The sequence below is a fragment of the Cololabis saira genome, chromosome 12 (assembly GCF_033807715.1).
Source record: "Cololabis saira isolate AMF1-May2022 chromosome 12, fColSai1.1, whole genome shotgun sequence".
Taxonomy (NCBI): Eukaryota; Metazoa; Chordata; class Actinopteri; order Beloniformes; family Belonidae; genus Cololabis; species Cololabis saira.
In genome coordinates, this window is record NC_084598.1 from 25,135,339 (window position 1) to 25,158,065 (window position 22,727).

General features: G+C 41.5%; 1 protein-coding gene across 1 annotated transcript; it reads right to left on the reverse strand.

The window, feature by feature from the left end:
• Positions 1–5,636: 5,636 nt before the first annotated feature.
• erbb3b (erb-b2 receptor tyrosine kinase 3b) lies at positions 5,637–20,986 on the reverse strand. The gene is made up of 28 exons (XM_061736135.1): positions 20,722–20,986; positions 18,995–19,149; positions 18,687–18,873; positions 18,388–18,513; positions 18,222–18,284; positions 17,939–18,057; positions 16,482–16,623; positions 15,438–15,551; positions 15,237–15,354; positions 15,084–15,157; positions 14,839–14,929; positions 13,925–14,127; positions 13,676–13,808; positions 13,498–13,591; positions 12,785–12,942; positions 12,611–12,667; positions 11,544–11,685; positions 11,322–11,441; positions 11,137–11,235; positions 10,159–10,344; positions 9,916–10,071; positions 9,733–9,808; positions 9,497–9,643; positions 9,314–9,411; positions 9,048–9,224; positions 8,868–8,939; positions 7,202–7,493; positions 5,637–7,029 (listed from the first exon to the last, which is right to left on the reverse strand). Exons 1-28 carry the CDS (start codon positions 20,798–20,800, stop codon positions 6,122–6,124), a joined length of 4,386 nt encoding a protein of 1,461 aa, XP_061592119.1. The 5' UTR covers positions 20,801–20,986; the 3' UTR covers positions 5,637–6,121.
• Between the last annotated feature and the right edge of the window lie 1,741 nt (positions 20,987–22,727).

Sequence of the window (22,727 nt, forward strand, 5' to 3'; positions counted from 1 at the left end):
TCATAAAAGAAATGCTTACGGATATCTGAATGTATTATCCTTTTATTATTTAGTGTAATTGTTAATATCACGAACTACTTGCACTTTATTGTAGCTTTTTTTGTGAAGAGAACAATTTTATATTTTTTGGACTATAATGATGCCTATGTATGTTTGTTTTTTATATTATTGAATGATGCCTGCCATTTATTTTAATGTTATTGTATTTTCTGGAATTGAAATAAAGTTTCATCCTTGGTTCTGGAACCAAGTGGAAGAATGGTTTAGACAAAATAAATGTATCTGTTGAACTCAAATCACATGTAGATAACATGTATGGAGTAGTGACGGAAAAGAGACAAGATACTTTGCCGACTAACACAATCCTCATAATGGCCAAATTCTACATTCACAAATCGAAATTCATGAAAACCCCACCTATTTTTAATGCCTTTTATAACGAATTTAAGTTGTACTGTAAATCCCTCAAGTATATGAACTTCAAATCTGCGAACAAACTCAGATTCTGATTGAAATGTTGTATAACCCTACCAGAAGGAAATTATAACTGCATAATTATTTATTATTTTATTTATTATTTGTCATTATTTTGTCATAACATTCATGATGTTTAGAAAATGTATTTAATTTTTAATTTTATTTAAGTTTTCTTTTATTCCTTATTTTCTATTTCCAATTTCATTAATTTGTCCACTCGTACAGGCCTTTTCTAATGTGCTTGATCCATGGCAGCTTCAATGTGCCTTGTTTGTCTGTAAATTCAAGAATTTTCAATAAAAAAAAAAAACACGGAAAAAAAAACGACGCTCCAAGTGTAGGGACTAAGGAAACAATAAGAGAGAAGATAAAACAACTGCTCATCGTTACACTTATACAGCAAATAGTTTACATTGTTCACATTGTTTTTATTTTATAAACTGTCAAATGTACTACAGGAAGTGCTAGAGTCTAAACCCAGAAGTGCTTTGAACGAAAACGGAAACATGATGGCATGAATGCTTTCATTTCGGATCATCTTTGACATCCACATACTCGAGCGCATGGGTCACAGTCATCAGCTGTGTCCCAATTGAGGGGCTGCGTCCTTCGAAGGCTGCATTTGAAGGCCGATTACGTCACGGCGGCGCGCCGAAGGCTGTCCCATTTGGAAGGCTGCTTCAGATATTATTATAGATCCATGCTTCAGATGCAGCCTACAGATGCAGCCTTCTTCTCCCCCCGTTTGAAGGCTGTTAGAAGGATGCATCGGTGTATCCTTCGCGGCCCACCACATCCCAAGATGCATTGCGCACACAGATATTTAACAATGGCAGAGATGAAGCAAGAAGAGAGAGCGGAGACAACTACACTTTTAAATGTAAGTATTGGGTTTCACATCGCTCTAATAGGTAATGGTAGATATGTTAAACTTTAAGGGACTTTAAAACATAAAAAATCAGTTCAAATACGTGGCATTAGTTTTGCTGATAACCATCTAGGTCCGTGTATTTCGCGGCCATCCGTTTGTTGTTTTGAAATGACAAAATAAAAATAGAGAAATAATCCAAAATAATCCGTTTCCCATCTTTTGTTTTGATAATGAAAAAGGGATCGTTATCCATTATCCGTTTTCCGATTTCATTGATGTGTTTGAAAATCGAAATTGGGAATTAAAACAGCGAGTGGAAAACTCTTTTCTCTTTTCTCTATTCGTTTCGGGCGGGGGCGGGGGGTATGTTAGATGTTGTTAGAGGACACGCAGCTTTTTTTTTTGTCGCTGCAGCTGAACGGACTTTCACAACATCACAGTGAAGCATGAGTTTAATCTGTAATCTGTCTTCTCTCCGTCATGAAACTGCAGCGATGTGACGGTCCGTTCAGCTGCAGCGGCAAAAAAAAAAGCTGCGTCCAATCAATAACATAAACTGAACTCTAACATAACAAAACGGAGCTAACTAGTTGAGAGGCTCTGCTGCCTCCACATTCGTCACAGCATTTAAGAGATTGACATATATTTTATCGTTACTGTGGACTGTTATTATTTTTTATCCTTAATATTATGTACATAAATGGACCAAGATGAATACATTTAGGTTGTGAACCCTGGTTGACTGCTGAGTATCTGTAAGTCCAGTAAAATGTTTGTATTGATTACATTGCTAACCTGAGGATTATTAGTATTATTTTGCTGTTGAAAAACCATCTTGTCTGTTGACATGAAACAACAACAAAACCTGAACATTCCAATTTTGTGTTAGGGAGCAAGGAGCATACGGAGAAGTTCATCAGGCTCAGAGCGGTGCATGAAAACATGTTCACGGGGGCAAAGAATAGTGCCAGTGTGGCATGGAGGTAAGACAATAAACAAATATTTACATCTTGTATTTAAAAGTTATTCTAATGATTCTAATCCTATACAAAGGCTAAAATAAAAAGACAATCCAGTAGAGAAAAAAACACATCCAATGATTATTTGGGGGATTTTGTGTCTGTCTTGCTGTCACCTTTTCCAATATTTGTGTCCTTGTGTTAACATGATTGATTTGTGTTTCCCTTTTTTTCTCGTTTCTCTCTGTGTTGAGGACAATCCTGGAGAAAATGGGCCTGCAGGGGAAGGTGACTCCCCTGCAGGCTAAGAAGAAGTGGGACAACCTTAAAAACATATATAAAGTATGTACATGAGATCTGGAAATTGAATTATTTGTTTTACCCATGCAAGTTAATAAACACTTTGCTGAAAAGTTTTGCTGTTGTTCATATGATGATGTTGTTCTCAGTATTAGGATCTCAAGTGTCCAGGGACAGGCGAGGGAGTGGGTGGGAAACCCACCGCAGCAACTTGGCCCTTGTTTGAAGTCATGGATGAGGTATTGGGACAGAGGCTTCTGTGGCCCCCCCTGTCCTAATGGCCTCCGTCCCTGAGGACACACCGGGGCCAAGTGCAGCGGTGGGGGACCAGGAAGAGGAAGAGGATGAGGAGGATAGCCGGCCAGGGCCAGCAGCAGCAGCAGCAGGGAGGAAGAGGGATAGGGATGAGGAATTGTTAAATCTCATCAAAGAGGACATGAGATTACAGAGGTAGGCAGAAGAGAGGAGAGCGCAGGAGAGCAGGGAAAGGATGGACAGACTCTTTTCCCTGCTCCAGAGATTTGTAAATAAATAATTGTTTTTTGTTGTAAATGTTAATTTGTTGATAATTGTTAGGTTGTTAATTTGTTAATCATACTGTTCACTTTTTACATGTTAATTCTGTACATAGTTTTTATATAAGAATTTTATTTTTCCAATTTAAGTTATTACCTTTTAAGAGATTTAAGAGAAGTTTACTGTGTTAATTGAATAAAAATATTGTTGTTAAAAATATAATTGTACACTTTATTTGTTAGTATTTACAGATAAATCACAACAGTAGAGACCAACTATTTACAATTAACAATAGATTTACTTTGTTTGATTAGATTTGTCTGAACATTCACAACTATTTACAAAAGTACTATTAAAACAACTATTTACAGCTAAAAAAAAAACAAATATAATGAATAAATACAAATACAAAAAAATAATATATAAAGAAAATGAATATAGAAATGTGAATGATGTTGCTGAGCAGGAGTCCGTGACAGCGCTGCTGGGCTTGATGGGAGGCCACAATGAACTGGTGTCTTCTTCTGCTGGCAGTGGGACATCATCTGGGGTTTGTATCCAGAGTGTCTCCACTGTCCACCGCATCGTCCATCAACTGGGTTTGCAGGGCTGACGCAATCGACGGCTGCCATGTCACTGAGATTTTTTTCAGAAAGAGGCGAGAATAAAAGACTGCATACAAAATACTACTTCACAACCTTATTTACATAAAAGAAATCCCATCACAAATTATTTCAACAAACAAATCTGTCTACAAAACAGTTTAAATAGGAATAATAGCTTTACTGTTATTTCACCTGCCTTCTAAAGATAATCATGGTCACATGGCAACTCCTCCAGGGCAGACACCTCTGCAGACAGCTGGTCCCGCCATGGAGCACCGCTGACCCTCCAACCCATCCTCCCCCTCATCCTCTGCCACATCCTCCACAGGCTGGTCCTCCAGGGCCATGATGTCACCGGCCCCAAGGCAGATGTTGTGGAGGACGGCACATGCTGTTATGACCTGAAATGAAAAAATTGTTCATTATGTTTAATTTACTCTTGTTCAGTATTGTAAAGAAAATAAATCAATCCTGTTGTGTGATGACATACCTGAGGTACAAAGGTGTGGTGCACCTCCAGCGCTTGGAGGAAGATGGCCCTGAACCTGGTCTTCATCATTCCATAGGCACGCTCTATAATGGAGCGTGCCCTGGAATGACGGCTGTTGAAGCGCTGGGCTCCCACACCTTCTACCGGTCGTTTGTAGGGAGTGATGAGGGGGAGTGGATGTTGGGGCTCCCACACCTTCTACTGGTCGTTTGTAGGGAGTGATGAGGGGGAGTGGATGTTGGAGGCACGGGTACCTGCCGTCTGCAAGGATGAAGTGGGGACCACCCTGTATGATGCCCCACTTGCCAACCAGAAGAGGAACACCAAGGCCTCAATTGTGACACCCCATCCGTGTCTCCGCTCCTGGTGGAGCAGGTCCAGCAGCACGGCCAGGGACTCTCTGCTCAGCCTCAAATCTGGCCTTGTGTCCTCCTGGCCAAAAAACCTGTCCAACACAGGAACTGCCAGGTTTATCCTGCAGTACAGGGGTCTGGGCTGGATAGGGTAAGGAGAAGATTTATTTTAATTTAAGGTGAGGGTTATTTTAAATATGAATGAATTATCAAAATTAAATGACATTAACCATATAAACTAAGCTATATTTATATGTCTGTATAATAATCTATATAATTCACAATAACACACACACACACACACACACACACACACACATACATACATACAACATACACATATAATAATGTCTAGCGTTTATGTCAATTCACAGTGATTAACGTAATGTATAGATATGCTAATTACCCGTAACTGTTACCTTGGATAAAATTGAACACAGCTTTACCTGTCTTTGGTCCTCCATCAGCCGCACATACAGCACCCGCCGGCGCCGGCGGACACGCCTCTCTTCCTCCTCCAACAAAATGAAAATAAAAAAAAACAAAAACAAAACTTCTGGCTCCATTTCTTTTTTTTGGGGGGGGGGGTTCTTTCTTCTTTTCTATCGTGTTTTCTTTCTTTCTTTCTGTCTATCTTTCTTTCTTTCTACTTTGTTTAGTGACGTAGGACAAGGGCGGGAACAGCTGGTGACGCAACCAGGAAATCCCCCCCGCAGGCTAGACCGTCTCATTTCACTAGCGTCCGTCCAGCCTTCGGTGTGGCCTTCGCGGTCTTCGAAGGCGTGGCCTACGAAGACCGCGTCCTCCGAAGGACGCAGCCCCTGAATTGAGACACAGCCATCGTGTGTTAACGATTGACTGTAGAAAAAATATATACCTCCTTTATGCTTTGTTCCGCTGTTCGTAATCAAAATGTGTCACCGAAAACAAGAAGACGATGTGCATTTTGTTGAGTTTACTGATTAAAAAAAAAGACAACTTCAATCAGCAAATGAGGATTTTATTGTAAATCAATTATTTTAATTTTCAACACAGTTTAAAACAGCATAAAAACACATATCAGTGATACAATTGATTTTGCTACTTGCAAAATATGAAATCATGCTGCATAATGATGAAGTTAATATAAAAAGTACAGTGAGAGTTCTGAAAAGAGTAATCTCATTCTTCTTAAACAAATAACACACTTTTAACAAAAGGGGCTTTAAATAAAGTCAAGCCAACTTTAAATGCCATATGCAATGTCCAAAAGTAAACAGATAGCACATGTGCACATTTCATGAAATAGTTCACTGTTCTCAGCCTTATGGTTTTCCTCATAGAAACTTTAGATTCTTAGATATGTATGCTTAGATATGATATTTATAGATATGTATCAGTTCATAGTTGGTTTTGTAATGATTCGTGTAAAAAAATAAAAGAACAAACGTTTATTTCTCTTTTTTTTTTCATCTAAGGAAAGTGATTCAGTGGACCCAGCGAATCCTAAACCTGCAAATTTATGGCAGCAAGTTCCACCAATTACTCCGTCCGTGTCCCTGTCAACATTATTAGGTGCGTACAGCATCTGGCTTGAGGAAGAGCCTGCTGTGCCAGTAGTCTGGGTTGTCAAACGATGCATTGGTGCCAGGTTCCCCCATGCCAGCGCACACCTTGATGTACTCCCCCACCCCTGCACACCTGCCACCTCCCAGCTCCTCAGGAGCAGCCTTCCCCTTCGCTGGGAGGTTCTCGTATTCTGCATGGCCCCATCCACCAGGCAACACTCCAAGTGCAGTCATCTCTTCATACTCCTCCACCTTTCCTCCCCCAGCTGCCAGCACATCTGGCCTGGGCGTGATGGCACTGCTCAGATCCCCCTGAAGAGTGGCTTGTTTATTTGTGTTGTGGCACTTCTCGGTTTCTTCTTCCTCCTTGTGCTCATTTTTCACCACCCCAATTATTGGGTCTATTTCCTCTTTCTCCCCCGCACTCATTGCAGATGTTTGACTCCCTCTTCTCTCCCTTTTGGGATCGACCCCCTCTGAAGAGTCACAGTGTCTGATATCCATGTATTCATACCTGCCAAAACTTTGGACAGTCTCTGCATGATCATCCACAGTTTGGATCTCATGAGTTAAGTCACTGGTGAGCTGATGTGTGTCTATTGACTCTCTTTGCTCAGCTAAAGCTCCTTCACAAGCCTCTTGTTCTTCATTATTCTTTGGAGCTGAGAAAGGAGTCTCTTTATTTGGCCTGTCCTCGGTGTCTGGCAAAGTCACGAAGGCTGGAGAGGGTGAAGGCGAAGCCTTACAACAAAGTGTGTCCGTGGTGTCATCTCTCTGTGTTAAGACGCTGCTGGTTGAGCAGGAAGGAGCAGCGTCCTCTGTGTTCATGGTCTCGTATTCCTTGGAGGGATTTATCACCAGATTAGTCGTCAGTCTTGAGTTTGTCTGCCCGGAACGAGATATTCTTGAGCCTATAAGTCATAATGAAAAAGGAAAATGGATTGGGGAATACATTTTGATTAAGCACATGTCATTATGTTATAGCTGCATTCACAAAGCTAGAAAAACAACCACAAACAAAATAGGGGAAGTCTGCATAAACCTGTTCTTCTGCACAATCCTGTTCTTCAGCATGTAATTTACCTCTTTCTGGTGTATTGGGTGACCCAGGCAGGACGTAGCCATAGTGGTCCACCTCCTCCTCTTCCCCTGCTGTCCACGCCTTGTAAGAGGATGGACTTGAGGCTGTAGAGAGCTTCCTGTGTCTGCTGATGGGAACACGATGGTTGCTCCTCTCTGAGCAAAACCGGGACCTGTGAAGGCTCTCAGCCTGTAAACCTTCCATACGCAGCTCCGCCTCCCTGCAATTCCCCCTGACCTCTGATCTCTCAGGCAGTGTCTGCACCGAGCTCAGACGGGACCTGTGAAACCACAACTGCGAAAAAAAAAAGAAAAGATTGATGCAGTAACGATTAGAATTACTTATCTTAGGCCCTGTCCCAATACTTCCACTACCCCTCGTTTTCAACCCTACCCCTAAATTTTGCGCGTTCCCGTGAGGGTAGTGGTGTCCCAATTCCTCTTTTCACCTAGTGGTAGTGAAGAAAAGTAGTGTAGTGGCTATGAATCTATCCTTACGGATGTAGGGATTTCCGATGCTCACTAGCTGATCTAGGGACAAAAAAAATGTCCCAGAATGCTTTTCGTCGTCATTTGCGGACTGAATCCAAAAAAAAAACATGGCGGACATTTCTTATTTTTTAGTGAATAAAATCAATATTTTGAGTTAGTTTCTGCATAAAAGTGCGTTTTGATTACATTTCTAGCGAGAAATATATATTTTACTTTCATAATTTTCACTCAGTGAAAGTATATAATCACTCGCATGCCCGTTGTTACAAAGTCTTTTTCAAACCTCGCCAGAATAAAGGCTGATTTATGGTTCCGCGTTACACCAACGCAGAGCCTACGGCGTAGGTTACGTAACCTACGCCGTAGGCCCTGCGTCGATTTAACACGGACTCATAAATCCGCTCCGGAGCTGGCAGGCAGAAATCTTGAAATTTTCGGAGCAAATTTCTTAACAGGCGTAGCTACAACTGTTAGATTTCATCTATTAAACCAACATTTATCTTCCTAAATGATTTATTTCAGCCAGCGGTAATTCTCCACAGAGCTGCAGGTTTCTCCCCCGGGACGACGGCGCAGGTTGACCTGGTCGATCACGTCTGTACATGAGCTGCTGCTGCTGCGCCCCGGACCGGCGGCTCTTCTCATCTCTGAAAACATCGGGTCAAATTTCTTAACAGGCGTTATTTGGATAAACTGAGCCCAGGTTGGGGATCTTAACGGTTACTTTTATGCCTGAAAAAATATTAAAACTTAATAAAGTGGCATATTAACAGCGCTACAGCTGAAATTAAAACAGCTTTTGGCTCTCAGCTTCCTGATTTTAAGGGTGGTGCTGAAAGTAGGGGTAGTGGGTGAATTGGGACAGGGCCCTGGGAAGATTTCAAGTGCCCTAAAGTCTGTCCCTTCTTTTTTAGGGGTAGTGATAGAAAGTAGGGCTAGTGAAAGAAAGTAGGGCTAGTGAAAGAAAGTAGGGCTAGTGAAAGAAAGTAGGGCTAGTGAAAGAAAGTAGGGGGAGTATTGGGATTGGGCCTTAATGTGCCTTACTTGGTAAGTTAATAACATACTGGCAATGCTTTTCAACATGAGCCTCCTAATACTAGCTAAATATAGATATTTTATCAAATGTGCAATGAAAGAATTCAGCATGGATGTGTATGGATGTGAGTGTCCATCACACCTGGCGAAAGCTGTCTGCAGGACTCGGGGTCATTGGCAGGTATCCAATCGGTGCGGCCTGAGATGTGCCGCTCTGCAGATAAAGGAAGGGAAACGTGTCATACAAATGGATTTGTGTGTAATTCAGCAACAGATGTCCAAAGCCAGTGAATCAAACTACTCTAAAGCATGTTCGTGTTACCCTGCATGAATTCATCCGTGATCTCGGCAGACTCCAAGATGGAGAGTGCTGAAGAGGAGGCGTAGCCAAACCGTCCTCTAGTCCCTCCTCTTCTGGGTCTTCTAAATCTACATCCAGAAGTCCTCGCTCTGACTCTCTTCGATGGATTTCACCTGGACCAGCATCTTCTCCTTCCAACTAAAGAACAACATAGACGAGCAGGGTTTGTGGTATCAAGTCAGAGCTGAAATGCAAAGTTGTAAAACAAGTGAGTGTGATGGTCTCACCTTTATAACGAGGTATCTGTGTGGGTCTCTCGCCATCCGAGTAAAGTCACTCGCCAGTTCTTTGAAAGTTGGCCTTACATTTTCATCAATCATCCAGCCTATACAGAAGTTAGACATCGTCAAAAACACGTGTGATGGTAACATGCTTGTATGTCTTTGTGTTTAATGGATGTTTTGACTCACATTTAACCATGACCATGTAGACATCTATAGTGCAGATGTTGGGCTGTGACAGACGTTCGCCTTTCTCCAGCACACTCGGTACTTCCTGAGGGTGCACAGATGCATACGGCTCTGCCCCAAATGACATCATCTCCCACACCGTCACCCCTGCCCAGGAAAAAACTCACAACATCTAAATGCTCCTTAGAAAAAGTCAAATGTTTAGAAGAAAGACGAATGCTCAAAAAGCTTCATACCGTAACTCCAAACATCACTTTGGTGAGTGTATCGTCGAAACAAGATGCTTTCAAGTGCCATCCATTTTATGGGTGTCTGAAGGAAGAAGAACATTTGCAGACAAGCTTGTCTGTTTGAATTTGTTTATTTATTTAACTAGAAGAGATGGTGAAAACTGTAAAACAATGATCTTAAACAGCAACCTTCGTGCCTGTGTAGACATATTTCTTGTCATCGGAATAAAGGAGGTCTGCAACACCGTAGTCCGATATCTGGACCTGATAGTCGTTCTTGAGCAAGATGTTGCGGGCGGCAAGATTCCTGTGGACCATACAATGCTCCTCCAGGTAGAACATGCCCTGAAACATGAACATGTGCCCTCTGCATACACTCTGACTGTTTAATTATAAGAGTTGGGGGCTCAGGAGGATTGAAGAAGCACTCACCTTAGCGATTTGCACGCACCAGTTGAGGAGACGCTGGGGGTCCAGGCTGTTCTTGTGCTGCCTGATGTGTTCCAGTAAGGAGCCCTGAGTACTGACCTGGGTCACCAGCTGCAGACTGGCCCCCGGACAGATGCCCAGCAGCCTGACGATGTAGGGGTGATCCAGACTGCCCATGGAAAGCATATGCTGCAAATTGATGAAACCATGAAGTAATATGTAGTATATTAATCAAATCTGGCTTTTTTTCATCGTGTTATATGGTATCATGTCCAGTACTCGAGTTGAGGGGGGATGAGGCGGGATGGCATCCCCCCTGAAATAAAAACGGCCAAAATTATCCCCCCTTTCCATCCCTTATGTCATTTCATCAATGAATGTGGTATTACTGCTATTTCAACATTTAGAGTCATCACCAGAAAAATAACTTATTTGACAATTTTCACCTGTTTCAAGTAAATTTTCACTTGAAATAAGTAGGAAAAATCTGCCAGTGGGACAAGATTTATCTTCTCATTACAAGCAATAAAATATTGTTCCACATGCAGATTTTTCTACTTATTTGAAGTGAAAATCTACTTGAAACAGGTGAAAATTGTTGTTTTTTCCAGCGATGAGACTTGTTTTAAGTGTAATGAGATTTTTTTTTACTAAAATGAGACATTTTAACTAGAAATAAGACAAATATTCTGGTTAAGATTTTGAGTTTTTGCAGTGATCCATCTTACTTATCCTGTGAAGGACAGAATCATATTGATAAGTTCAGAAAACTGTTTTTTATTGTTGTGTTTTGATGTATTTGATGTGGATATTTAAAGCTTACAGAAGGCTGCATTTAACTTATTTGTAATATATTATATTATTTGTAATCAGCACAAATTATCTGTCCCCATATAATAAAATCCACCATCCCCCTGATTTTTTTTTTTTTACAACTCGAGTACTGATCATGTCAGTTTCTTTCCTTTTCAAGAGACTCACATCAGTGATCTCCGTGAAAGTCTGTCGGCCTGAGCTATCGTGGATGGTCTTGATAGCTACTGGGATCTTCACGGTCTCTCCCTCTGGAGTCCAAAAGCCCTTAAACACAAGTCTGGATTAGAAAATGTCATAGCACGTAAGTTAGTGGATAACTGATCAAGGTGTAAAAAGGGGGGAATCAATACCTTGTGTGCTGTGCCAAAAACACCAAAGCCAAGGACTTTGATTTTTTTCAGTTCTGAGGGTCTCAGAATGCGGGCATGAACTTTAGTGCCTTTTTCTCCAGGACCCAGGGGCTCGAAGCTCTACCAATAAATCCACAACAACAATCTCAGACTCGCGTCTCACTTAAAAACAACTGCAGTCAAATCCAAGGCTGCGTATCGTGGCTGGCGGAGAAGCCTCACCTCCCCGCTCTCCAGATATCTCCTCATGGCTCTCTTGCGGCGGATGGCAAGGCCTCGATGGTACAGCACTCCCAGGAAAAACAAGGCCAGGCAGAAAATGAAGCCTGCTGGGACCCCCAAAGCTATACCTGTGATCTGACCGCTGCAGAGTGAAGAAGAGAGAGTGAAGCTGAAAATGAGATGACTGAAATGAAACGACAATGAAATACGACCCTTTTATGCTTGATTACCAATCCCTTCTCCAGATGAACTTGGTTTTTATTTAAAATTCAGCAAAAATGTACAATCTTATTTAACATACACAAGTACAAAGGACAAATATTGGGGTAGCACTTTATGCCATATTTGATCAGAGAATTACTGATAAGAAAAAAGGAAGAAACAATGCAAAATTGCAATTTTGTTGAGGTCTTTAAACATCTGCCGTCAAACCCACCAGCACTTCTTTCAGCCTTTGCTCCCTTCTAATGCTACCATCGAAATATCTTTCTCAGGATGTCTCAGTTATTCCAAAGGAACCACGCTAGATTTCACTCCGCACGACTTACAGAAAATGGCCAGGTGGATACAGAGTTGGCGTACTTGAGCTCGCTTGCTTGCAGCCGAGAGCTGTCTCCTTTTGAAAGTGTATGATGGATCATGTGGAGAATAATTCAATGGCAGCAACCAAAGAGTGTCGAGTAGTGAAATATTTTATTCAGCCATAATGGGCACAGCACTCATGCAGGCTCTGCGTTCACCAGTTTATGTGCCTACCTTCACCTACGGTCAGAAATGGTGAGTAGTGACCGAAAGAATGAGATCACAGACAAGGCTGAGTGAAATGAGTTTCCTCTGTAAGATGCCTGGACTCTCCCTTAGAGATGTGGTGAGAAGCGCTGCCATTTGGGAGGGACTCGAAGTAGGAGGGCCAAGTTAAGGGGGTTCAAGTGTCTAAATTAGGATGGCTTCTGCACGCCTGAACTCGGATAAGTGGAGGTTAATTGATTGATGGATGGATGTTTTTTATCACATATCTGGGTAAAATTAAAGTTCTTAAAAAGGCAGCTTCAGGAGGAAACACTCACCTACTTACTGCCAATCTTGCCGTCTCTAAACAGTCATTTAATCCCGGCCCAAAGCAGCTTCAACACATAAATACAAAATTAAATTAAACATGGGTTCAGTGATTGTGACACTTTTAACACATAAAAGCATTTGAAGCAACATTTACTCCAGTTCACCACACGGAGCAGTCTCACCCCTGTGTGCAGTTGTGATGGCATGGCTCACAGTGACCCTCCTTGTTGGGATATTTGAAAATCAGCCCTCTCTGTCCGTCATGCACTCCAGTCGGACAAGAAGACATGCAGTAAGGACCGTCTCGAAGATTGGCACAAGCCACACAGTCATTTGCACCCTACAGGAGAGAAAAGCACAGCAGAAATAATCAGAGAGGAGTAAAACAACACAATGTTGTAGACATCTGTGATTTGAAATGTGATCTAATGGCCAAAAAGCGGTGAAAAGTCACTGCAAAACATAAACACTGAAGGAATTTGAACCATTTTATAGATTCAGTGAACCCACTGAATATAATATGTTGTGAATGTTGTAGAGACAGCTATGTGTCATAAAATATAAAACTTTTAAAGCTATTTTACAAATAGAAACTACATTCATTCTAAAAATTGTGATGATTTTTTTTGTTTGTATTTTCATGATTGTTTTTCATCTCACCAGTGTTCTTTTAAATGAAGTCAGACTTCTTTAATTTCAAGAATCACACTGTTTGGAAAGACTTTAAGTAGTAACGTTCAGCAAAGAATGAGGGAAAAAATGCAACGCAGCTGCCAAAATGTGTTCAAGTATTTGTGAAGTAATGCAATAAGCAGGTAAATAGCTAAATATAAGCAGGAGTTTAATTGATGGCATTCAACCACAACAATTCTGTATCAACAAAAGCGGCCGTTACCGGTCCTGTGCAGCTGATCTTCCCCCTCTGAGCCTGGCACTCCAGATGACAGACAACACACTCGCCGTCAGAGCCTGCAAATTCCCTCGGAGATCTGTAGATTCAGAAAACACACGACTACAGATGAGGAACACACAGACAACAGCATCCACAAGGATATTAGTTCACAGCTACTCACCCGGAGTAGAAGTTACAGCTGCCCACACATGTACCACCACGACTGTAGTTCCTACACGAGAGACACTGATGGGGGCCGGGGCCCCAGCAGCCCGAGTCCGAACATAACGGGTCACACACATGGCCCTCTGCAACTGTACATACAAGCAAAAATAAGCTTCAAATACCTAGAAATGTCAATAGCTTAATGCTCCTTCAGTTGTTGTATGTGAGTTCATTTCATGGATGCTGTAGCAGAGCCTCGCCTCACCGCACTCAGCCAACGGCTTGTTGTTGTTGAGGCTGTTGACTCGAACTCTACGCCCTCTGAACAGCTGAGTCCAGTTCACAGTGTGGTGATAACAGAGGTCGGTGTTCTGACTGATGTACACGCTGCCGTCACTGATCTCCCGGAGAGAGCGCAAACCCAGTGAGGTAAGAGTGGGGATGCGCATCACCATCAGAGAGAAACGCCTTTTGTTTTGAAGGTTGTGGGATGTAAACACAGTGGTATTAGCTCCAGAAATATGTTAAATATTATTTGAAACTTAAAGGAACGATAGACAGGAGGTTGAAAATGTGGAAATGACAGAAGGTTAAGAAGTACATCATTCTTGGTAATGCAACACACTTTATTTTCCACATATGTTACAACCAAAAATGTAATAACGGCCAATAACATAATAACTGCCAATAATGTAATAATTTTGGCCATTTCAAATGTAATAAAGCCAATAGTGTAATAATGTGCCAATAATGTAATAAAACTTTTGAGTCAATAACGTAATAACTTTTTGCCGATAATGTAATAAGGCATTACATTATGAAAGGTTTTTTTTTAATACCAGGCCAATAACGTAATAACCAGCCAATAATGTAATGCCTTATTACATTATCGGCAAAAAGTTATTACGTTATTGGCTCAAAAGTTTTATTACATTATTGGCACATTATTACACTATTGGCTTTATTACATTTGAAATGGCCAAAATTATTTCATTTTTGGCAGTTATTACGTTATTGGCCGTTATTACGTTTTTGGTTGTAACACACATAGAACAGCAGCATTCATGTCCTTATTGATCTGTCTCAGGAATGTTTTATCCTACCATTTTCACATGCTTGTCTATAAACTACACGTTTCAGCAGATTAATTTCAGACTTATTGCATGTCATCAGCCTTACTTGTAGAGTGCCCTCCCCTGGATCGTCGTGAGGCTCGAAAAAACAGACAGGTCATTCAGCTCTTTGGGCCACGACTGGATGTTTAGAATATCTGCGGATGCACCAAAGTGATATTGATAAAACAGGAACCATGGGGCACTCCGTTGTTTTAAGTGTTGTCCTGACGGTGGACTTGTTGAGAATTGTAATCATTATCTCCTGTACAGTTTTCATCACTGTTGATCAGAACGACTGAAAATACGAACCTGTTATTTCCCTCACAGTGCGGAAAACTTCCAGTTTTTCGGCATCGAGTGGTGGGATGTTTTTAAAGGCATCTCTATGAAAAAATAAGAGTATATGAACATTCACACTTTTAAAACACTGCAGAGATTTTTGCTGCTCGTGCAGATTATTACCCAAGAATCCCTGTGACCAGGAAATGAAGGCTACCCTGGATCTTGGTGCAGTTGATGAAGCTATCAATGTTGCTGGAATCCACCGTCTGTCTGTGCTCTGCACCTGTACCCTCACACACTGGAACAGGGGTCAAAGTTCGTCTTTAAATGACCATCAGATAAATCACGTGTGGGGCGTTATGGGTGTCATTTGGTGTGAACCTTTTGGGCAGAATCCGCTGCAGAGCTCACACTGCCTCTGGCCTTCTTTCTCCACCTCCATCTTGTCTGGAGGACAGACGCTCACACAGGAGCTGCCATCCACCACAAAATTAGCTAGGGAAACAAGCAGAGGTGTCAAAAGTATTCACATTCATTACTCAGGTAGAAGTATAGATACTAGAGTTTAAAAATACTCCTGTAGAAGTTGAAGTATCAACTCAAGTTTTTTACTCAAGTAAAAGTAAAAAAAGTACGGGTTTCAAAACTACTTAAAGTATAAAAGTAAAAGTAATGTAAGGGGGAAAAAAGCCATTAAGGACAAAAGCCATTGAAAATGAATGCATCTTAGTAAAATGCAAATATATTAAAGAAACATATATGTGTACTATTGAACATTAACATGTGTTTCAGAGAGCAGGAGATATGATGACTAGTTGCCTTTAAGTATTCTAATGGTGCAAAAAGTTCAGAGACCTGTTATCATTTATCCTAACCTTTATTGGAATGTACATCCAAGTTTAGTTGCAGGAATCTGAGGGCAACGGATGTAAGAACAAAACTGGACAAGAACATCTGAAACAACCACAACCAAATTCACTCTATCCGGATGGAGCAATTTAACTGGATAGTTTTTTTTTTAAAGGCCAAAATGAAATAGAGTAACAAGGCTGTTTTTAAAATGTAAGGAGTAAAAAGTACAGATAATTGCGTGAAAATGTAAAGAATAGAAGTATAAAGTCGTCTGAAAAATAATTACTCCAGTGAAGTATAGATAACCAAAATTTCTACTTAAGTAAGGTAACAAAGTATTTGTACTTCGTTACTTGACACCTCTGGACACAAGGAAAAGAAAGATATGAGCCAACTGCTGACAATGTACAGGAACTGGCGTTTTGCACTTTAATATAACAACTGTATTTTCTAAAAACAGAACAAGAGTCGGGGTGCATACAAATTTTTGTTGAAGCTTAACGCAGTGTTGAAAAGTTGTGGAGCACTAAGAAAATAAGTATAGTACACACATGTGGACATCTATGCACTTACTGGGACACTGAGAAACACAGATTGATCCATACTGGTATTTGGCATTTGGGTTGGTTTCCATTTGAAATTTCTGCTTGTTATACATGAGAGTCTGGGGGCACTGAGGGACGCAGGCTCCGGAGTCATTAAAATGCTGGCATGCCTTTACAGATACACAGACAGACACACACAAACACAGTGTTATGGAGCGGTTTCCATACAGAATGAGTTATCCACTGATATCACATGGGTCGAATCTTTCGCAGTTGAAGCCGCTTACGTAAATCGTTCACGTCAAAAGGGAAAATGAAATTCATTAAAAAACAATCTCTCTTTAACATCATTTCAGCGGATCAGACCAGCTTTTTTTAAAGTGTTTTACTGCACAGAAAGTAATATGATACAGAAAGAAAAACAAAGATGGGATGATCCACCAAAAATACGGTCATACTCGCTCCACTGTTGTGAAGGGGATTCACTTGCAACAACATGCAGTCGTTGTAGCTGGATGAGCTTCAAAAACTGAACAAAGGAAACAATTCAAACAACGGGAAAGTGAATGTTCTCTCTGAAAAGGGGCAATTATTCCTTTCAAGCCTATGTACACTTTCACTGGTCACCTGTCCAGGGTGTCCCCCTGCCTTTCACCCAAAGAGAGCTGGGATAGGTTCCAGAAGAGTCCGTGACCATAAAGAGGAATACGCGGATATAAATAATGGATGGATGGACGGATGGATAGAAGTACACTTACGTAGCAAACAGTTAGGGTCCACATACAGAGAACCATTAAAGAAATGCTGTAATAAGCATTCACCATCACCATCACCATTGTAGCTTCATATCTGAATTTGTTCTTCATAATCTTTGCTATTCTTTGTGTTTAGTGCCCATAAAATGATGTCTTCAAGCTAGAAAGCTCAGCTACGAACAAATAAAAGTTAAAGATCATGTGTGCATTTGTATGAATACACTAAAAGTTTGTATTTAGCTCAAAGCCTTGATTTCTCTATTAAAACCTCACACAAATGAAGGTGAATCATAACTAAACTAAAAGAAAAAAAAATGTAATTTACAATCCATTGTTGTAAATTGTTATATTCAGAAGCTGTCTCACAAAATCAAATCAAATCTGTTATTTCATTGTGCTGCATTTGAATGATATTGTATTGTATTCTATTTTAAATACTTATTATTATGCAATTCAATGTTATTTAAATGACACATCAAATTGTTAAGGTTATGGTAAAAATACATGTCAGTGTGACATCCGTTCACAGGAGGAACTACACACAGCACCAAAACTGTATAAACGTCACCCTACGTGATTTGGTGTGTTATTTGTGTATTATCTCATGAGACTATGTTATATATTTGCCGTCACGGTGTAAGATTTTTAGCCTGTCAGAAACTGTTTTGTTTTGAAATGTGTTATTACTGATGAGGAAGTTCTTGCGGAGAGCCGGAGACAGAGGACTTACAAAACAGTCCACATCCAGAGGGCCTTTGCATCCCGCTGCACACTCAATGTGACAGCAGTCCCGGGGGCTCGTCCCAAAGCAGCGGCCGTTACACTGTGGAGCGCACACCATCTTAGTCACTGGGACACACAGAGGAGAGAGGTTGAACACAGGTCACAGATATATGTGTCTCTGCAGGTGCGTCTCTCCGTCTCTTCGTCTTCACACAGAGTCACTTACTAGAAAGATGCAGAGAGAGAAAAAAAGTCAAAGGAAAATGAAAACGGAGCAAGTGCTTACTCACAGATCTGACACTGGTTCTCGTTCGGCCCCCAGCAGTAATCTCCACAAGATTTGTGGCAGAAGCCTTAAAGGATGAGAAAAGACAAAAAGACAGGCCATTGAAAACAAAAGAAGAAAATGCAGAGATCACTGGGAATATGTGAAATTGGGGCTTTCCAAATGGAGACCTCTCTCTCCGTTGTAGTGGATGTCAATGGGAGCACTGTTGTCCCGTACAATATCTTGCCAGAAGATCCAGGGACCGTAACTCAGGTATTTGTTATTAATAATCTGAACTCCACCCTCCAGAATCTCTGTAAAGAATGAAAACAGAACCTACTTCAGCGTTGTTTAATGTGAACTACTTTACATGCTGTTGTGTTGCTCAGCTTTTCACCAAATTGGGATAAAATCCTTTATCCCTTTATCTTTTGATTATATTGTCTCATGCTTTAATGTTTCTGTATATCTCCCCCCCCTCATTAACCTGTCAGATTTGCGAGCCCCAGCTGCCTCAAGCCATTGGAGCCGTCCTTGGGGTAATTGAATAAAACTGAGAGGGCGAAGCGTCTTTCATACAGGCTGCTTCCTCTGATGACCCTAAGTTGACCCAAAGGGATCTCCTGAAAGTGGTTCATAGCAATGAGGACGTAGCCAGTCACCTCCCGGATTGTCTGGAAGAAGAATAAGAAGACGAAGAAGAAGATCCACGAGTGAGCCAACAGGGTTTGGTATGTCGTCTTTTACAAACAAACCGGTTCAAAGTCTATGCTTGTGAAGAGGGAAGACATTTACCTTGAGGAATGAGAAGTCCCAGTTGCTCTCAATCTGAGTGATCTCCAGGTTTCCCATGACGATCTGACAACCTTCATACCGGTCCTTAATTAGGTTGTACTGATTCTCCTGTGAGCCGGTAGAGCTCAAACCATTCTGGGTACCAGGACACACCTCTGACACACACAGGGAAGAAGTAAACATTTTCACCATTACAGGACTGAACTGAAATTGATACAAAACAGGTTGCAATCAAGAACCTTTCTTTAGTTGAACTCACTTTTAAGTACATGCTCGTTTCTTTCAGACATCAACAGAAACCAAAGGAATGTGTATAAAATGAAGACAGCTAATAAAGACTGATAAAGCCCTCTGAATCTGTCCACACGAGGACAGCGAGTCCTTACGGGTTGTATTGTTTGGGTGGTATTTATGAGATTGATGAGTCTCTGCGCTGCAGAGTTTGATGCGAGGCAAACAGGGAGGCTGTGACCCAGGGACACGGAGCAGTCCAGGCCTGAGGTGATGGAGTGTCGGGCGAGGGTCGAGGGAGAAGGGCTTCTCTCAGACAACGTGCCTCATTGTGAAAAAGTTATAAATGTGGACAGTGTGTCTCAGTGAGTGAAGAGCGAAGCAGTGACAGACAGTGCTTCTGTGTGTGTGTGTGTGTGTGTGTGTGTGTGTGTGTGTGTGTGTGTGTGTGTGTGTGTGTGTGTGTGTGTGTGTCACTAGGGTGAGTGCTGCTGAGATCATACCAAAAGACAATGGACCGTGTGTGAGTAGGACGTTCTGGCAGAGGGAAGGGAAATATCGCGAACGGAAGGAGACACACACACCATCTTCTAACGAGCTACGAAAATTGTGGCGCTGAAATCGTTCTGTGCAGAGTTCAGCAACCTGCACCAGTGAAGACAAGACACATGTCTTCGTTATCACTTTGAGCATGGGTGCATGGACAAAGCTCTTGCAGCTGCGCAGCTACAGCAGAGCGGATAAATACTCTCTGAGGCTTGTATTTTTGATCTTTACCAATGGGGAGATGCGCAACGATTTACGATTGCAACAAAAAAGCATGTCTTTATTTCAATTATGATTAGGGGGGGGGGGGGCTTTTAGTGGAAGAGCTGCACAATGTTTCCAACTATGAGAAAAATTAAAATACACATTCATGAATGATGGTCATTTTACAGTTTAATGGCTGGATTTAGTATTTTAAGCTTTTGTATGTGGTCAATCAAGTGCAAATGTATGAATAAACAAATTCTTAATGACAATAAAGTTGTAACACTATAGAAGTGTACTTCTCAATGATTATAAATATTGATCAGTTCTGCACATTAGTGCCGTTACAGCTGCCTACAACCATTTACAGTGAATTGTAAAGCATTTATTAAATGCTTGAACTCTAAAAGCAAATAAGGGCACTTGTGTAGTTTTTTTTTACAACTGGCAAGCAAGTCTTTTTTCAACATCAGTTATCTTTATCACTTGCAGTGTATCAAGTGGTCATGTACTGCCTGCTAGGATGGGGGTCATGATAATAAAAATGCACTTAAGGAAGGAAAAAAGCGCAATGTTACCTTACTCAAAGAAACAAGGGTGAATGTTATCAGTTTATAGCCCTGACGACTCTAAATGCAGTAGGGTGGATCCAGTTCCCCAATATATAACTGCATCCCAGTAGAGGAGAATACTGAAGAGGGAATCATTGATGACAAGTTTACTGATACAGCTGTAAATGTACTTACCTTCATGGGTTTGGAGCAATGATGTTTGTAGCCTGCAGGACAAAGTCGCACACACTAACATGAGCCGCAGCTGGTCCATGTTGGTCACCGAGATATCAGCATATCACAAGGGTTTCAGGAGTCCATGCCAGACGTATAAATGAGTAACAAAATAAAGGAAAGAAATACAGTGGATGAATTAATCAAATTCAGTTTCCTGCTCTTTGTGGGATGACAGAAAAAAAACCCCGTCAAGAAGTAAATATGAACGGTGAAGAGGAAGGCTCCTTCATCACGACATTACAAAAGCATATAACTGATCGAATCAATAACAAGACTGAAAACGTTGATGAAGTTGCAGCTTATTATGATGCTGGGATTTCCCTCCCAGAGAAGGGCGTCTGATTGGCCCAGAGCCAAAGTTATTCACCAATCACAGGCTGGTCCGTGTTTTTTTACCCCTCAAGCCACAGCCTCAATACTTCCTCTCAACCACACAAAAAGAAGAAAAATTACTCACTTCTGAAAAACTTAAACTACAGAAGACACAATAAAATATATATATAAATATATATATTTATTTATAAAAGCAAATTACAGGCGAACCACAAAGGTGACTAATATGTAAATCAGTGAATCAGCAAATAAGTATAGAATGAACAAATCAGCAATCATCTTTCAAATGCTTCGTGAACCCCAAGACATGTTTCATGTCTGTTCATGTGCAGTTATTTCTTCTTCAGTGCTGTCAGCTGCTGCATGTGGACGGAGTGTTGTGGTGTCCGAGTGTGTGTCCAGTCTGACTGGCTGTACTGTTTCCCCTGTAAAGAGCAGTATTGTCTCCACAGCCCTGTCAACTGTTTAATCACTTCTTTGATGCGTATGGAGCAGCCTGCTACAATGGCCACATTGTCAGACCGTCAAGTGACTTCTGAACCCAAAACAAGAACATGCTTAATTTTGGAAAAATGGTCTCGGGGAAGGCTGGGGATCCGTGAAGAAGCGGGACACTAATAGATGGATATCAGTAAGTGCTTCTGACAGAACCGCTGTTAATCTTATTTTTCTATAGGAAGAGAGGGAGGCAGAAGTAGTATAAAGAGCACTCAGGTTGTGCGATTCTGAAAAAGACCCGCAAAATGCAGTATAAAGTACATGCAAACTTTAAGGCCTCTTTGACTGCATGGCAGTCTCTGATCCAATTTTCTGTCCAGCAGGAGGAGACAGAGTCTGGAAAATTCCCTGTGTGATCTCAGAGCGGTTGAAGGGCCCCTCTGCGGTAGGTGGGCTCAGTGTGCAGATAGGCTACATGGCCATTTTTGGATTATTTATTGGTGGTTTTGGTCCAGTCTCCAATCTTCTTTAATAAAATGATAAACTACCACTGCTGCACACAGACTCAAGGAAAACATTGCACAACATCACCGCGAAAACAGTTGTAGGCAGCTGTGATGTGACACAAACAGCAGTCAGTCAACGTGGGGTTATCTGTGTTACTTTGTGAAACTGTATAAGATGTAAAGAACTAACAACAAGCGATGGCAATCACTTTTCACATTCTCATGAATGTGTCCATCCAGTTTTGCTAAGGAGAGCAGTTTGATATGTGTGATGTCTGCATGTTTTTGTTTCTTTTTCCGTCTGGCAGTTTTACTGGTGTCAGCCTCCGTGTCAGCCTTGGTGGCCCTGTCCCGTCCAAGGCAAGCTGTGAGAGGTGCCTGCTGTGGCCTTTTGGAGTTGCCACTCCAATCAGAGATTGATGAATTGATTGTGTGGCCGCTGCCAGTGTGTCTGTGCCTTGAGCGAAGGTGTCCCGGTTACGGGTGGGAATCCCAGCTATGGCATCCGCTCTGGGGTTGCTATTGTAGCCATCCTGCAGGGGGCCCTGGGGGCTGGTGGCGCTGGGAGCGACTCCGACTCACATACTGCTGTCACACCCTTGGAGACACAGCAGCGCTCTCCCTTACGTGCCCCTCTAATCGACTCAGACAAAATGACTTTTTTGGAGAGCAGTGAGTCCACAGAGA

What these genes read in the sequence shown, in the direction of transcription:
- erbb3b (XM_061736135.1), bottom strand. Translation starts at nt 20,800, where the DNA reads ATGGACCAGCTGCGGCTCATGTTAGTGTGTGCGACTTTGTCCTGCAGG. An exon ending in CTCTGGATGTGGACTGTTTT is followed by an intron (nt 16,624 to 17,938) that starts GTAAGTCCTCTG and finishes GTATCTGTAAAG; the next exon opens with GCATGCCAGCATTTTAATGA. An exon ending in AGCTGTAACTTCTACTCCGG is followed by an intron (nt 13,592 to 13,675) that starts GTGAGTAGCTGT and finishes CTGAATCTACAG; the next exon opens with ATCTCCGAGGGAATTTGCAG.